Source organism: Triticum aestivum, chromosome 5A, assembly GCF_018294505.1.
Source record: "Triticum aestivum cultivar Chinese Spring chromosome 5A, IWGSC CS RefSeq v2.1, whole genome shotgun sequence".
NCBI lineage: Eukaryota > Viridiplantae > Streptophyta > Magnoliopsida > Poales > Poaceae > Triticum > Triticum aestivum.
Window position 1 is genome coordinate 502,892,650 of NC_057806.1, and position 16,567 is coordinate 502,909,216.

The 16,567-nt window shown below is 44.2% G+C and overlaps 2 protein-coding genes across 3 annotated transcripts in view; both read left to right on the forward strand.

Moving 5' to 3' along the window:
* The first annotated feature begins 1,888 nt into the window (after positions 1–1,888).
* On the forward strand, positions 1,889–9,282 carry LOC123104335 (pyruvate dehydrogenase E1 component subunit beta-2, mitochondrial). The gene is made up of 14 exons (XM_044526161.1): positions 1,889–2,164; positions 2,289–2,375; positions 4,318–4,398; positions 4,472–4,498; positions 4,595–4,657; positions 4,768–4,854; positions 5,728–5,853; positions 6,328–6,461; positions 6,549–6,621; positions 6,866–6,931; positions 7,273–7,311; positions 7,422–7,546; positions 7,624–7,738; positions 8,929–9,282. The coding sequence occupies exons 1-14, from the start codon at positions 2,126–2,128 to the stop codon at positions 8,995–8,997; spliced, it is 1,131 nt and encodes a 376-aa protein (XP_044382096.1). The 5' UTR covers positions 1,889–2,125; the 3' UTR covers positions 8,998–9,282.
* A 935-nt stretch (positions 9,283–10,217) lies between these two features.
* LOC123104337 (uncharacterized protein At2g33490) overlaps positions 10,218–16,567 on the forward strand; it is a 6,918-nt gene continuing 568 nt past the window's right edge. The window contains exons 1-9 of one of the 2 annotated variants that reach the window (XM_044526162.1): positions 10,218–10,540; positions 11,668–11,740; positions 12,342–12,416; positions 12,783–12,844; positions 12,931–12,999; positions 13,949–13,977; positions 14,055–14,262; positions 14,364–14,600; positions 15,108–16,116. In XM_044526162.1, the coding sequence (XP_044382097.1) occupies positions 10,418–10,540; positions 11,668–11,740; positions 12,342–12,416; positions 12,783–12,844; positions 12,931–12,999; positions 13,949–13,977; positions 14,055–14,262; positions 14,364–14,600; positions 15,108–16,115 (1,884 nt within the window). In that variant the 5' untranslated portion in view covers positions 10,218–10,417 and the 3' untranslated portion in view covers position 16,116. Of the gene's footprint in view, positions 10,541–11,667; positions 11,741–12,341; positions 12,417–12,771; positions 12,845–12,930; positions 13,000–13,948; positions 13,978–14,054; positions 14,263–14,363; positions 14,601–15,107; positions 16,117–16,567 lie in introns of those variants that run through there. The other variant, XM_044526163.1, reaches the window with a different exon arrangement.

Below are 16,567 nucleotides of genomic sequence, written 5' to 3' on the forward strand. Positions count from 1 at the left end.
ATGTGGTATTTCGAGTACCCCAAAACTTCAAGCTTTATTTCATCGTTCCAAAAAATTCCAAGGCCACCGCTTTTACCAGAACTACTAACCGCAAAACTCTTATTATAACCCAAGTTTACAGCCATATTCTCCACCCTGGAGCCCTCGATTTGAGTTTCAACAATACATAATATCGAGGGGGCAAGTTGCCTCGCTAGATCGCGAAGCTCACGAACTGTCATGGGTTTGCCAGCCCCATGACAGTTCCAGCATAGATAACTCACTGCGCTCGGCGCGACTCCTCAAGGGAGCCCGCCAAACACGCATTAGGTGGGTTTTTGCTGCCTGTCAAAATCATGTGTTCCTTCTCAAACATCATCACTGTTGCCTTTGTTCTCTTTGGTTCTTGCTTTGAATCAGGGCTAGGAGGAACTGTCGGTGCTGGTAGAACTAGAAGCTGCTTTCCGGTTTTATCAAGGGTCGTTGCATTGTCTGGTAACACAGGATCCCCCACATGAGCTTGCCCCGATCCGCGCTTGCGATTATTTTCAGCATCCCTCATCAACTTATCGTCTAGTTGTGAGTTTAACTCCTCTCGATCCATCCTTTCCGAGCCGTTTCGCTAGCCCTTCCCACGTCCCGCGCCTCGTCCTCCATGGCCTCTGCCTCTGCCTCCTCCTGAGGAGTTTTCTGCACCCGGACCACGGCCCGGTCCCTTGAACCAGCTAGCCTGAAGATTTCTGAACACTAATGCCGACGGGGGGTGAATCCCATCGCCGCATTCTTTATACAAGTGCCCTAGCATGCCACACACCGTGCACCAATCAGGTAGCCTCTCATATTTCACCCTGAAGATCTCCCTCTTCCTTTTCACCACCAACGAGACCACGTTCTTTAGTGGTTTAGTGACATCCACTTTGATCCTAACTCTGAAGAAATTTCCTTCGAAGTCATGTGACTTGGGTTCGACATATATGAAATCTCCCACGGTGGCCGCCAGGGACTTTATCAACCCAAAGAAAAGCTCTGGAAGATCATGGATTTGAATCCACATCTCGATCTTGTTGAGTTCTATCGCTGATGGCCTAGTGATTCCATCATACGGCTCAATGATGACTGCCTTTCCCTTGAAAGTCCACGGTCCGTCCTCCATGACTCTTTCCCAGTCACCGAGGCAGGAGAATTGCAAGGTGTATAGATTTTCTTCGAGCGGCCAAAACTTTACCTCTTTTGCTAGATCCCAGGCAACACGCATGTTGCGATAAAACCAGTATTGGCTGTACTATTTGTTCGTGTTCACTCGGGCTATCGCCATCCATCGAGCCGCCTCTTCTGGGATGTCACCGTCTTGAACCACCACATCAATCAGATCATCCTCCTTCAACCCAAGCTCCTTCATCATCGCTTCCATCTCGCTCATCGCCGCATCAGACGCGGACGTCGAGCCCATCCTTCAGATCTCTTACCCGGAGAAAAACGCAGATTCCACGGGCGGGGAGGTTCCCTAAGCCAAAACCTTCCCAGCCACGCTTGCCAGACGCAGGGCGCCGGCGATTGGTGGGGGAGAGGCGGAGGGGATCGCGATCTCCACGTCGGTGCCGATGCGCCGCCAGGAGGAGAACAAAACCCTAACGAGAGGGGAGGGCGCCCGACAGGCACTTTAGCTGCCTCCAGATAGATAGGGTTCCCGAATATGAAGAGGCCGTTTTTTTTTGGTCTATATAGTTCTAACACGATGTTTATAGCTCTGAGCCCATAATCTTGGTGGGCTCATTTTGAACCAGACCCCAGTCGTCTATTTTGGGCCACTCTGTCTCTAAAAAGATACGTACGTACTGTATAAGTTAATTTGGACCGAGCCGTGGGGCCTACAAAGCATCATTAAGCGGGTAAACTCCACAATAAGCGAGGGGCTTTCCTGCAAAACGCTGGCTAAATAAGAATCTCGCGCAGAGACGTATCCACGCCCTCCTCCCACCTCCACCTACTACGCCCTTCAATTCCACCGTTCCGAGGCGGCGTCTGCGTCTCATCCCCCCATCCCCCGTCCCTCTCGCTGCCCCCAGCCCGGCGACACACCCACCGCCGCGCCACCGTCGGATTCGCCCCCTCCCCCCTGCCCGCCGGTCCGATCGCGCGGAGGAAGATGCTGGGCGCCGCGAGGAGGCAGCTCGGATCCGGCCCCGTGAGCGCCGATTCCCTTCCCCCGCATCGCATCTCCCTCCGATCATTTCCCCACGTTCCCGTTCGGGTTCGATCTACGACGCGGTTGCTGATGACGGGTTCGCTGTTCCGTTTTTTCCGTGCAGATGCTGGGGCAGGTGCTGCGGAGGCTCCGCCCGGCGGCGGCGGCGTCCACGGAGGCGGCAAGGGGGTACTCCTCCGCGGCCAAGGAGGTGAGCGCGTGGCAGAACCCTAGATTTTTTTAATCGCGCGCGCCGCATTGGCCTGTAATGACGTGGTCTGCTCTCGCTCGATTGTGTCGTTTCGTTATTTGACGGGCTGTTTTGACTCGAGATCGGCTGCTGATTAGTTATATTACATCGATGGCGTTGGCGATTACGACTTTTGTTGCTGTTATTTATTATAATAGTGGTGGTGACACAGCGATTGTTTTAGTTTGGTGCCGAGGCGGGTGGTTGGTTATGATATTAATTCGTTATTTTATTATATGTAGTTTTGTCATGATGTGATGAACTTTGGTTTCGGAGGCTGTTTGATAACTACTTTTAGCTTTAACTAGTTTGATTATAAGTACCTTAATTGTATTACGTATCTCTACTGTATTTCTTTGGTTGGCAAAAAAAATGGCTGTTGTAATGTTTCGGTGGTTAGTGGCTATCTTAGAATTGATGTCACCATTGTTTCCTACGTATTAGATTGCTGTGGGCCTGTGACTACCTGCTGATGGGAGTTGTATGGGCTGTAGAGTCGAAGCATCGGCCGGTTGCTTTATCCTTAGTGTTTGTGTGTTTGACAATTTATTGTTGCAGAGCTTAGAAGATGAAGTGTGTTTGTTATTGCGAGGAAAGATGAATTGCCTTTGTGGTTTGGCTTGCATTGAAGTGATATTTTCTTTACCTTCATGACGGTAGACTTCCTCATAGATCAGAAACCGCTTATTTGACTTTAGTCGTTCTGCTTGGGGTTCATATATCATGTGACTTAATTTGGCAAGACATTCTCCTAGTCCTTCTGAAGGACTGGAGTATCACCAAAGAACTAGCCATGGACAGGGGTGCATGGAAGCTTGCTATCCATGTGCCAGAACCATGAGTCGGTGGCGAGTTCTTATGGGCTTCACCTCTAGCCTACCCCAACTTGTTTGGGACTAAAGGCTTTGTTGTTGCTGTATTCTCCTATTTGCAAGATGTTAGTTATTTACTTTGCTTATGAAGCACTGTTTATACAGCTCTCCTTCAATATTTTTTCTTAAGATGTGATATTACTGAGTGACCATGTGTCCATAGTATAGCTGGCCCAACAGGCCGGGCCAATCAGTCCAGTCGACGAGCATGCCAGCACGGCCTGCCATGGGCCAGGACGGCACGGGCTAAACGGGCCGTGCCCGGCATGCGGCACGCCGGCTGGGCACGCGGGTCAACACGGCACGGCCCGTTTATTACTTATTATTTTTTCCAGATTTTTTTATATATATGACCAGCTGGCCCGTGCCCTGCCGGGCCGGCCCATTTGGCCAGCTCTGGCCCATACCTATGTCAATGTATTGGCACTATTTCGGAGAATATCCACCTAGTGATTAACATTATGCAAATGCATTTTACACAATATATTCCTTGCATTGTTCTTCACCTTTAACTGCCATTCTTCGCTATTACTTGAGTACATCAGAACGAGTGTCAGTGAAATTGGGTAACAGTGGTCATTGGTGTGATTGATTTTGTATGTTATTGCCTCCTTCTATGTTTTTAAGGCGACGCCTTACCGCCTTAGGGAGGGGGGACGCTTTGGCGCCTAGGCGACGCCTAGGCGGGCGCTTTGGACGCCTAGGCGCCCAAAGCGGTCGATTTTCCAAAGCGGAAGGGGAGCGCTTCGACGCCTAGGCGTCGCCTTAGGGACGCTTTAAAAACATAGGCCTCCTTTATCCTTTGGCCGCTGCGGGGAATAAAGGATGGTTCCTGGACCAACCAGCACATGTTTGTTCCCAGTTCTGTGTGGTCAGATATGTTCATTTTTATGCTGAAAGTATATAGGGTTATATCGAGAGTTATCTTTTGAGAAGTGTTTGCTGATTGGAAAAAAGGGAAAGCTGCATTCAATTGCTCTGTTGTACAACTTACAAGGCTAGTGACATACAATACTGTTTTACCTGTTCAGATCACTGTACGTGACGCGTTGAACTCTGCCCTAGATGAAGAAATGTCTGCTGATCCTTCTGTCTTTTTGATGGGTGAAGAGGTAACATTTTGAATGAATTTTTTTTTGTTCTTTTAGTAGCTTCTTTTTTCTAACGCCTCTTCGTTTGTGGTAGGTTGGAGAATATCAAGGTGCATACAAGGTGTGCAAAGAATTATTGTTTTTGCTGTAGGCCCCTTGTCAGCTGATATCAAATTCTAAATTCTATGGTTATTGATGTTCAATTGGTTTTCTGCAGATTACGAAGGGCTTGCTTGACAAGTATGGTCCTGATAGGGTTCTTGATACCCCAATCACTGAGGTTCCACTCTTACATTCTTCAAACAATCCAATTGCTGCTGTCCGTCCGTACATTTTCAGACTGAAACAATTCTGTTGAAGCATTTATCTGGTATTGTTATGTTTGTCCAGGCTGGTTTTACAGGCATTGGTGTTGGCGCAGCTTATCAAGGTCTTCGGCCAGTCATAGAGTTCATGACATTTAATTTCTCAATGCAGGTCAGTTATAAGGACCAAATAAATTTGTTTTATTTGCCTGGTTTAAAGTCCTTATGCACATAGATTTTATGCTGCAATGCCTGTTGATTCAGATGCAAGTAGCACTCATGCTTCATGCTTTTGTATCTTGAACCAACTTAACACATGCTGCACTTCTGTGTTTTCCCTAGTATGAGAACGGCTCATGCCTTAAAGCATTGCACGGTTTAGGATAGTCAACTTAATGCATGTAATCACTTCTCAAGTAACATATGTTATTGTACATTACCACACTTAGTAGCTCGATCCTCGATGTAAATGCAAGCTCTTATTAGTTACTAGCCTTTTTTCTTGCTAGTTTTCTAAAGAAGCACTTTGCTGTATACCCATTCTGATTATATTTGCTATGTGTTTACAGTCGTGTAGTTATATATGGCTTGCCAATGGTGTTGCCAAGATCCTAGTTTGATAGTGAATCTTCTGAAGATGATGTTAATTAGAGGTTTTCTCTGGAATAATTTACATAGGATATAGCTTTTATGGTTGACATTCACATATCTGCTTTTCTTGCCAGTTAACTTTTTGGAAAAATACAGTGGATGTAGTTTGAATCTCTGGTAGTCTGAAATACAATGTTGTCAATGTATAACATAGTATTAACCATTAATGGTTATTTCCATGTACTATAAAAATAAAGGTGATCATTATGCATGCTTTACTCGTGTGGCCGACAGGCAGTTCGTCACTAGTTTTTTCACTGCAACACAGGTCTACCTCTGTATCAGGCGTTCCTTTTTCTGTCATGTGATTTAGAATGTACTTTTCCATTATAACAACTGCACATTTCCATTGTTTATGCTGTAAGAAAAATAATTAATAATTTGTAACATTCAGGCAATCGATCATATCATCAACTCAGCTGCCAAGTCAAACTACATGTCAGCTGGTCAGATAAATGTCCCAATTGTTTTCAGAGGACCAAATGGTGCTGCTGCTGGTGTTGGTGCTCAACACTCACAGGTTTGTAAGAGGGAATCACTCATGTGTCAGTTCTTCTTAGTACTCAAATAATTTTGAAACAAGTAGCTTTATTTCTTTGTTATGTTGTTGCCACCTGCTTGTGCTTGTTTCGAGAAGATACAGTAGACATGCAGACCTCTTTGCTATACTAGAATAGTAACACCAAATATACTAAATGATGACTTTCTTTTTAGAAGTCGATATAACTCCCTTGCCAAAATGGTTATGCAAGGTTTAGGGAGGTGTGTGTGTGTGTGTAAGCTCAGATGGTTGTGTAGAGTTTTCTTTGATTTTAAGCCAACAGACCTAAATTATCATTTTGCAAGTTATTTATCATTAGCTATGTATGCAAAGTTAGTTTACTACCAGCTCCTAGGATATGCCCAATCCATGTTCAATACATCGTGGTGGCATCTTTTTGTAAACACTGAATGATTGTGGTGTTTGCACTGTACTAATTGAACTGGTATACAGTGTTATGCAGCTTGGTTTGCGCATGTTCCAGGACTTAAGGTTCTGGCTCCATATTCTTCAGAAGATGCCAGAGGCTTGCTAAAAGCTGCAATTAGGGATCCTGATCCCGTTGTTTTTCTGGAAAATGAATTACTGTATGCAACATCTGACCTTGTTGAGGTATTCATACTTTATAGCTGCATGTTATCATTTCATTGAGATGTTATGCTTTTTTTCTGCAGCTATGGAGAGTCATTCCCTGTTTCTGATGAAGTGCTTGATTCTAGTTTTGCTCTGCCGATTGGCAAAGCTAAGGTATGCTGTTCTGTGCATGTGTTTTGAAAGAAATTTCTGATGCATTCCCTGCTTTTAAGTCCTTGACGATTTCCTGTTGTTGGTTTCAATGAATAGGATTGAAAGCAACAACAGAAAACTGACCTCTATGCAGTATGCACTGCTTTCAGAGATCAGATGCATGCTCTTAGATACTTACTTTTGGGATATAATTACTGAAATTCTTTGCAGTATGTACTTACCTGTGGATCACTTCTTTCTGTAGATAGAACGCGAGGGTAAAGATGTTACGATTACTGCATTCTCCAAGATGGTCGGCTATGCTCTTCAGGTGCGTCTTGCTATAGTTGGTAAAACAACGTGGGAGGAAGATGAATTTGCTGTGTTGTCTTTTTTTTTGCGGGGGAATTTGCTGTGTTGTCAACCTTATAGGATTTGACAGCTTTCGTTTCTCAAGGACGTCACATTGGCACGTCTTCTTTTCTGAAAGGAGTTCAATGTGCTACATTGATATGCTTATCCTATTCGATAAGTTGATATGCAAAGTGCCCTTATCGGAATTGCGGTTTTCTTTTGTATTTTGTTCTAACATAGGGTATGTTCTGTTGATGGGTTGAATTACTCTCCCAGCATTTTTATGTTGACATATGATAACACTCTGTTTGTTTACAGGCTGCTGAGATACTGTCCAAGGAAGGAATCAGTGCTGAGGTGATTTCTTTTGTAAATTATATTTTCAGTGTAACTATCGATATGATTTTACTCTACATAATACATGCCTTGAATGCTTACTTATTTTCTGTACTGATATGTTTCAATAGGTGATCAACCTTCGATCAATTAGGCCACTGGATAGAGCCGCCATAAATGCATCTGTTAGGAAAACAAATAGATTGGTGACTCTTGAAGAAGGCTTCCCCCAGCATGGTGTTGGTGCTGAGATATGGTTCTCTTTCTCTCCCCACCACATAAACAACTTGTGCAGTAAGAATTATTTTAACACATACATGCCTTATTTTGCAGCATGTCTGTTGTAGAAGAAAGCTTCGAGTATCTTGATGCTCCAATTGAGAGGATTGCTGGAGCTGATGTACCCATGCCCTATGCTGCCAACCTTGAGAGATTGGCTGTTCCACAGGTCCTGCAACATCTTTTTCTCTTTGATCCATTTTATGGCTTAAACTTTCAAGTAGTGTTGTTTTGCATGGCTGCTAGCTTTTCTAGTTGCATCCATTTATTTTCTTCTACACAACTGATTACTATAGATGTTTGTTCAATCATTTAATTTTTGTGTTTGGGCCACATGCATGCATTCTTGCTGACTTAAATGGCAATAGACTAGCTGAAGCTATTGTTGTAGTACAAGTTGGATTTTCTTTGGTATCATCTGAATGGATTGCACTATCCTGGGAAAGTGCAATAGAAAATCCAGAACCAGCAGGGATTAGGGAAAGTAACTGTTTTAGTTCATACTACTTCATAGTGAGGGTACACTGTACATGGAGGTTTGGTTGCATTTGAGGCATGTTGAGTATTGGGGAATATTCGAGATTCAACTTATTCTGTCATCTTTCTTTTGGTTCCCTGTCAGTTGTTGGAATTACCTACAAAAATTGGATCCATGCAAATGTCATGCAGTGTATCTGAAATTGTAGTGTGTCTACACTCAGGTTGCTCAATTTGCATATATCCTTTTCACTGGAACTATCAGATGTGCATGGTTATTTGACCATAATTTTAGAAGCATGTGCCACACATATTTCCATAATGGGAGACAACAGTACATTGTCATCACCAGCATTTTTCCACATCCTAAATCACTTGCGGAATTTTGTCTGCCACCCTGTTATGCCTGGAGGTGTCCCTTCATAATTTTAAGTTGGTGATTCTCCGCCCTGTTGTCTAGCTGTGGACACCAGGTGGTGGCCTTTCTGGTCAAGGTGGTCACAGCATCAGTATTTATTTGCTTTGTTTGTAATGCTTGATGTTTAGCGCGTGAAACTGGGTTTTGCATGACTCAGGCGGCATTTAGTGGTCCAAAGTTGCATTGCATCTCTGGACTCGCATTATTGGCGAGGGTGTATTTGGTCTGGGGCTCCATTGAAAAGGGAAGCCTAAATATTCTGTCTGCCACCAAATTCTTTCTGGCTTTCTGTACTGCAAACATAGGGCCGTAAAATGTTTTGATGTTATTGGAGTTAGCAATCAGAAGGAAGCAATAAAACATGCTTTCCTGTGTACTTTTCATGACCCATCTATCATTTTTTTATTAGCTGATCATCTTATTAATGTGACGAGCCAAACTTACTCTTGTTCTTGTCCTTGCAGATCGAGGATATCGTCCGAGCGGCCAGGCGAGCCTGCTACAGAGCGTTGCCCATGGCGGCAACTGCGTGATCGAATTTTCACTTTACTTTGCCGCTTTTTCCCGTCTCCCGCCCGGCCAGAAACGTGTGTGTTCCATAATGGTATCCACAATTGCCCAAACTCAAAGCGAGTTAAATTTTTGTAGGTGTGCCTTTGCCATGTTATTTTTTTAGCTGCAGTCGGATCTCACCGCACTCGCTGGTGCCTCCCTCCACTGTCTTGTGAATTATTACGCTTGCAGCTTTGGTTGATTGATTATTACTACGGCCTAATCATGGTGGTTACATAAATGGAAAACTGAGGTGTTGTCGTGCTTGTGCCATGTTCTTCTTTCTCTCGTCAAAGCCTATCGCCTCGTGTATCTTTGAAAGACCATTTTTTCCACCAGTCGTGGCTCGTGGATTTGAACAGCTTCACCCTGGAACCTGGATGCACACGCACGGGAACAGGTGATTGAGTCGCCGTCATAAAAGGGCGAGACCATCCTTCGCTCGTGCTAATAATAATCGGCCGCGACAAGCTTGGTTGCTAATTGAGCACCGATCCGGCGATAGCCCGTGAGCATCACTTTAATACTAAACCAGTCCTATTCTTGTTGATAAAATATCTTTGAACAGCAACCCTTGAAAGATACATATGCTAAAAGGGGCCATTGCGTCCGCGGAATCTCTCTCTCTCTCTGGCTTGGACCAAAAGGCCGGTCACTCGAGCGGCGTGACGCTCACTCACTCACACGAGACGCACAGAGGCAGCTCACGCAGATCCCACCTGCATAGCCTAGCAGTGTCTCTCAGCCCGCCTGCTTGCTTTGGGAAAACGCCATGTTTGACCGGAGCGAGGACCGAGCTAGAGCTACAGTGCTAGTACGACACTGCAGGCAGCAAGCAAGCAAGCAACAGGTAAACAAAGCAAGCAAGCAGTACTAGTCCAGTCGGACCAATTAGACAGGCAGAGGAAAGCGGCAGCACCCAGACCTTACCCAGGGATAAACCCAGGGCTAAAAATAAGATAAAGACACGCAAGTATAGCCGCTGATTGATGGCTCCCTTTGACCAAACAAAGACCGGACCTGAGGCGCCCAGCACGAAATCGAAAGCTTCAAAGCAACCCACAAAGGGGCCATTAAAAAAAAGGTACCCTTGAAACAGTTCAGTTCGCGGAGAAGAATACGGATGGAGGACTAGTATAGAGCACTAGTCGCGGTAAAAAAATAATAATACTAATAATAAAGGAGCCGCTCGCGCCTCGGCCTCGGCTCGGCGGAAAAACAATTCCCCATTCCTCTCCACTCTCCGCCTCCCCTCCCTCAGTGGCAGACGCTAGTGCTGTGGGTGTGTGGGGGCGCTACAGCTAGGGTTCCGCTCCCCGAATCCGTCGCCGCGGCGCTGCCTGCCGGGATCTGCTGCTGCTGCTTCGGGGGCTCGGCGGCGGTTGATCCGGCGGGGGCGAGATGAAGTCGTCGCTGCGGAAGCTGCGCGGGTTCGCGCTGCAGCGCCACGAGCAGCGGGTGGACCGCCACCGCGACCACTCCACCGCCGCCAAGGCCGCGGACGAGCTCCTCGCCGCCGCCCAGGTGCGTCCGCCTTCCGCCGCTGCGTCTCTCGCTTCTCCCTTTCCCTCCGCCGCCCTGCCGCGTGGAGTGTGCGCGCGAGCGGCGCCTGGGGGTGGACTGTGCGGGGGGAGATCTCGCGAGGGCAGGAGCGGCCGCGCGCCTGGTTTTGCTTTGCAGGCCGCGTCCGCGAGCTCCTCAAGCTGTTTAGCGCGTTCGGGTGTCCGGGCGGTTGCTTCGCGGTGCGGCTGGCGGGGCAGGCGTGGGTGTGGCGCCATGGCCTGCCCCCCCACACCCCCACCCAAGTGCCATGTCAATTGCCTCGGGATTTCGCTCCCTGGTGGAGTGCCATGGGGTGCCACCGTTCGGATCTGCGCTCCATTTCAGCAGGAACGGTTCTGGGAGACTGTCTAAGCGTTGATCGAACGGTAGTGACCGACGAGCCCGGTGTTGTTTTCTAGTCCAGTCCTAGTAGTGTGTAATGCGTGAATTGGTTGGTTACTGGGTCGGAATCTGTTGTGAGTTCTAGATCATCGCATGCTCTCATTTGCTTTGTCGTCAACAACGTTTAATTGTAGCGTATTGAGATTTTCCTTTGGTCCGCTGTCGGTGTGGTAATTTGGGCTTGTTTCAACTGAATTTTAGTGCTTCATACGGAGGGGTGATTTGCGATTGGGTTTTGGCGCCTCTTGTTTGGTTGATAAGCAAACCTTTGCTTACTTTGTTCAAGCATATGTGAATTCAATTGAGTGACTATATGTGCAGTATTACCCTTGAGTTAGAAAAAAAAATAGCATCTGAGAACTTAGCTGCTCTAGTCTGGTGGCTAACAGGCCCTCATGATTAAGGCCCATGATTAAACTAGGGTTGTTGTTTTATATCATTTGGTTGTCAAAAATCTCGTTGGCTATGAGAAGAGACTTCCGCATTCCCAAGTGTCGTTTTTTTCAAAATGAAACTGCCGACTATTCTGAATAATGAAAACAGTGGATTGTATTTGGTCAAATTTACCAGCAGTAAAACCTAGTTTACATTCCAAACAAGTTGCTTCTGCTAAAACTCTGAACTTGTCGCCGTGTTAAGACTTAAGAGCAGCTTCTGTAGCAACATATTTCCATCTTTGTTTCACACTTCTACTTTACTTTTAACAGGATATGGCAGATATGAGGAACTGCTATGATAACTTGCTTGCCGTTGCAGCAGCAATAGCAAACAGTTCATATGGTATTTTTCTTGTCTACCTTTTCCCTCAGTCTTTACATTTTAGTGTCTTGTTTATCCCACTTTACAGATTCTATTGTACTTGGTGCAAATATTGTGTTGATCGTTTCCTGCGAGTAATTAGGTTGGTATATGAATGGTAGCCGCCCTTCTTCAAATGTATGGAAAATCTTGTGTTGAAGTTTATCTATTTTTTTGGTTGACTACGAGAGCTTGTATGAAAAGAGATATCATGGTTATTTATTTATCAGCACAGAGTACACTATTTTTAAAATTGCTGGGTTGTTCACCATATTGAAATTGTGCAACCTCAGTTCATTTGCATTCGTCAAGTGTTATCATCTACTCCTTCCGTTTCTAAATATAAGTCTTTTTAGAGATTCAATACGGACTACATACGGATCTATATAGACATATTTAGGGTGTAGATTCACTCATTTTGCTCCGTATGCAGTCCATATTGAAATCTCTAGAAGGACTTATATTTAGGAACGGAGGGAGTATATGACTTCATGTGTTAAGGTTATAGCAGCTACAGTTATATGTATATCTGACTATGTACTGAATGCCAATAATTAGTTGATGACTTGATATATGTGTGCAGAATTCTCTGAAGCACTACAAGAAATGGGGACTTGTTTACTGAAGAGAGTTACACCAACTAAAGATGGAATTAATGGTAATCATGCTGTGTATTCTTTTCCCATGTGAACTTGTTTGTTTAAGTTCAGTTACATGCTTAGGGTCAGTTATGATGATAGCATTTAGGATTCTAAACTAGCCTTGCTCTGCACTCCCAGCTCTAAAATATCTCTTTTAGCTACATCAATTAAGTTCTTCAAGGAAAATGTGGAAGTGAAGTAATGCAGATTCTTTACACTAACCATCTTCTCTTGCTAGTCAGTACTCAGTAGTACAACTTCTCGCCCTCTCTCTTTTGCAAGAAAGCACTCACTATCACCTTAATGTTATTGAACATGCAATATAACTTTTGGTTGTTTCACACTTTGCCGCTTGATGCTTACATTTAACAGTATGCCCCCAGATAAGGTTTTGCTGTTGCTCGGGAAATCGCAGTTTGAGCTTCGGAAACTTGTAGATAGTTATGTAAGTTTCTAGTTACTCATATTTATTAAAGCTGCAGGATTACTATGATCTTCTAGTGCTGATTTGTTTCGTCATCTTTTCCCCAGCGTGTTCATGTTCTTACTACCATTACCACTCCATCACAGTCCCTACTTAATGAGCTTCAAACTGTAGAGGTATGGTGTTGTTTATGTGCATCTCTCTATAGCACTCATGCCCTTTTCTTTATGGTCCTTGAGCTCAGTAGATCTTCTTTGGCCCATAAGACACAACCACAACAACAACAACAACAAAGCCTTTCAGTCACAAACATTCTTCTCTAATACATTTTAATTTTGAAATAAAATCTTAAAGAGTACTAGAACACTCTGGACACTATGTCAATAAAATCTTAAAGGGTACTAGAACACTGTGGAGTCTGGACACTGTCTTGATACTCAAAAATAGAAAGTTGTTAGCATGCTTTGCTCCTGCTGGTTGCTCGGAAAAAAAGAAATAAAGTTGGTAGCATGAGGTTGCCTCAAAGGATGACTGCATATCATACCTCAAGGGGTGACTGCATATCATATGAGACCTTCATTAGAAGGTGTTATTAAGCATACAAACATGGTGCTACACATGCATCGTATGAAAAACATGGCGCTACACATGCATCGTACGAAAAACACAGTGCTACACATGCACCGTACGAAAAACATGGTGCCACACATGCATTGTCAAATTTGTTGACAGTTCAGTTCTTTTTCTTCTTATGTTCTTATGACGCACTCTTATGTAAAATACTTAGGGTATGTCTATCCTGGCTAAAGTGTCGTACCCTACCAAATTTTGTTGATGACCCAAAAAATGGTCTTTGCTTCGAGGTTTGCCAATTATTTGGCATGCCAATGCACTTTGCCAACTCTAGTTCATTGTTCTTGCCAATGTTGGCCAACTAAAACTTCAACCAAAAGTTTGGCTAGCCAAGGTTTTGGTGGGACAACCTTGGGCATAAACCAAACACACCATTAATGTAGTAATCATTTATTTAAAGAATTTTAATATTCATAGTTTGAAGCCATTAGAGAGCTATGTCTCTGTTCCAGGAGGAAAAACACTTACCTAGCAGAGATTGTTTCATTGCAGGAAATGAAGCGACAGTGTGATGAAAAAAGGTATGATGCTTATACAAATTGTGGCTTACACTCGTACCCTGCTGAGATGATGTTTAATTACTCCATACTCCTTTCAGAGAATTGTTCGAAGTCTTGCTAAATGCGCAGAAAGAAAAGGGAAGATCTAAGAATTCCAAAGGTGATCCTGCTGCATCACAGCAATTGAAACAAGCTCAGGAAGATTATCAAGAGGAAGCAACTCTTTTTCTGTTCCGGTTAAAGTCATTGAAGCAAGGACAGTTTCGAAGTCTTTTCACACAAGCTGCTCGGCACCATGCCGCCCAGGTGCACATTTTATCACTCGGAGAGGTTCCTCTTTTATTTTATTTGTCACATTCTTCAGAAACTCATATTGTACAATCTTTTATATATTTTGTGTGGACCAGTTAAATTTATTCAGAAAGGGTGTCAAGTCTCTTGAGGCTGTGGAGCCACATGTTAGGCTTGCTGCCGAGCAACAACACATCGATCATCAGTTCAGTGCACTTGAAGATGAGGATTACTCTGTTGAAGATGAAAATGATGACGATTACAATGGCAGTCATGATGGAGAACTCTCTTTTGATTATGGAGAAAGTAAGGAAACTGCAGAAGCTGGTCATGCTTCCCGTAGTCCTACAGAGGTACTAATATAGCTTTGTAATTTAAGCATAGCTAAATGTCAAACTGAAGAATTTGCTGTTATGTTTCTTGATGTGGCATTTTTACAACTGTTTCACTGAACTTGTGAAACTGTGCTGCTTCAAGTATCTTGGTAGTTACTCCCCCCGTCTCAAAATCTAAGACTTTTTTGACACGTATTTGCTATCTCTGAAAAGCAATAGATTTTGTTATGAACTGAAAATTGGTATGTCACTCCATGTGTCGAATGTGTTGAAAAGATCTAAATAGGTAAATGCCACCACATATCTAAATTTCCTCACATACAGCTTATTGCGCTTGTTAGAGTCGTGGTCGGTGCTCTTAACTCATGTCACTGTCTGTATACTGGATTTGGTTTGTGCACATCTTAAAATTTTCATTTAATTTTGTCTTGTCTTGTCCAACATATTCCAGTTTGTTTCGTCGACTGTTCCTCCCCTGTGTTCACTATCTTGAGAGTCCGCCATCTGACTTTCTTATTTTTGCAGGAATTTTTTGATAGAAGCAAAGGAGATTATTCCTCTTTTCCTGGTGAAAGACAAAGACCTGTAAGCCAGTCAGCTCCACTTTTTCCTGAAAAAAAGCTTGAGACAGCGGAAAGAGTAAAAGAGTTGCGGCGTTCTGCAACGAGGAAGATACATACTTATGTTTTGCCTACTCCAAATGATGTTCAAGCCACCTCTCAGACAGTCACAGGAAATCCTACAAGTGGATCTCCTATTGAGAGCAAAAGTGTTTTCCATTCATCTCCGCTCAACCCAAGCACACATATGGGAGAATTGAGAGACAATAAGCTACCAAGTCCTGCCAGATTATCTAATGCACAGTCTGTGCTGAAAGAAAGCAATACCAATACAGCAGAAATAAGGACAATGCTCCCAGCTGTTGATCCGGCTTTACCAGGCTATAACAATTTGAAGACTTCTGACAACAAAAAAGTGAAGAGGGGGTCCTTTTCTGGTCCGATTCCTCTCCGATCAAGGTCAACAGAGAATATTGATGCTGCCGCCGCAAGGCACAGCTCTGCACATCAGCCAACAATTCATGTGAGAGTATCACCCAGTTCCTCCCCGCCACCCATATCCTCACCCAGAATTAAGGAGCTTCACGAGCTACCGCGACCGCCCACTGGTGCATCAAGAAATACAGCATTTTCTAGTTTAGTCGCTCACTCTGCGCCGTTGGTACCAAATTCTGCCCTGTTGGCATCCAGAGGCCACGCAGGGCAGGACCATTTTAATTTTAGGGCCAGGCAAACACCACCAAGTGCTCCACAAACTGCATCGCCTTTACCAACGCCGCCTGGGCCTATATCCCGCAGTTTTTCTATACCTTCTAGGGGCATTAGAACAGGTATTTCAGATGGCAAAGAAACAGAAGATCATCAAGATAAGGGGGCTGCTAGAATGAGCCTCTCTTCTCTTCCTTCAACTCAAACATTCTTGGAGGATCGTCAACCTTTGCCAGCAGCTGCCGAGTCAGTTAGCAGAACATAGGGTGAGTATCCATTCTGTGTAGCGCTGCAGTCTGTTTTTTTGAACTGTTACCTTGCAGGATAAAATTATTCTTCCTGTTCATTATTCTTAACTAGAAACAGAGAAACACAACCAATATTGAATTAGCCCGAATGACTACTCTTAAATATAGTAATGAAGACTGCCCCTCGTGAAAGGGGACTAGAGATGCCATGGTGCAATTTAAGTTGTGGAAGTTTATATGCCTCTTCTCCATTGGCTTTGTTGCCTTGTTATGCACATAAACTAGTGAAGGGGGAACTAGATGCTGGATCATGACTCATGAATGTGCATGTACAAAAAGCTTGCAAGTTTTAGTGCCACAGTTGCTTTTGTAGTTCCATATGATATACTCCTTCATAGTTAAAAGTGCAGCTTTGCATTGTCCCATGTGGTTTCTTAACTACTTTTGAGTCAAAAATGTTGAAAGCTCT

Excerpts from the sequence above, each read along its gene's own strand:
- LOC123104335 (XM_044526161.1), top strand. The coding sequence starts at position 2,126 with ATGCTGGGCGCCGCGAGGAGGCAGCTCGGATCCGGCCCC. Across the intron at positions 4,658-4,767 it reads TTGATACCCCAATCACTGAG|GCTGGTTTTACAGGCATTGG; the intron begins GTTCCACTCTTA and ends ATGTTTGTCCAG. Across the intron at positions 6,622-6,865 it reads TGCCGATTGGCAAAGCTAAG|ATAGAACGCGAGGGTAAAGA; the intron begins GTATGCTGTTCT and ends TTCTTTCTGTAG.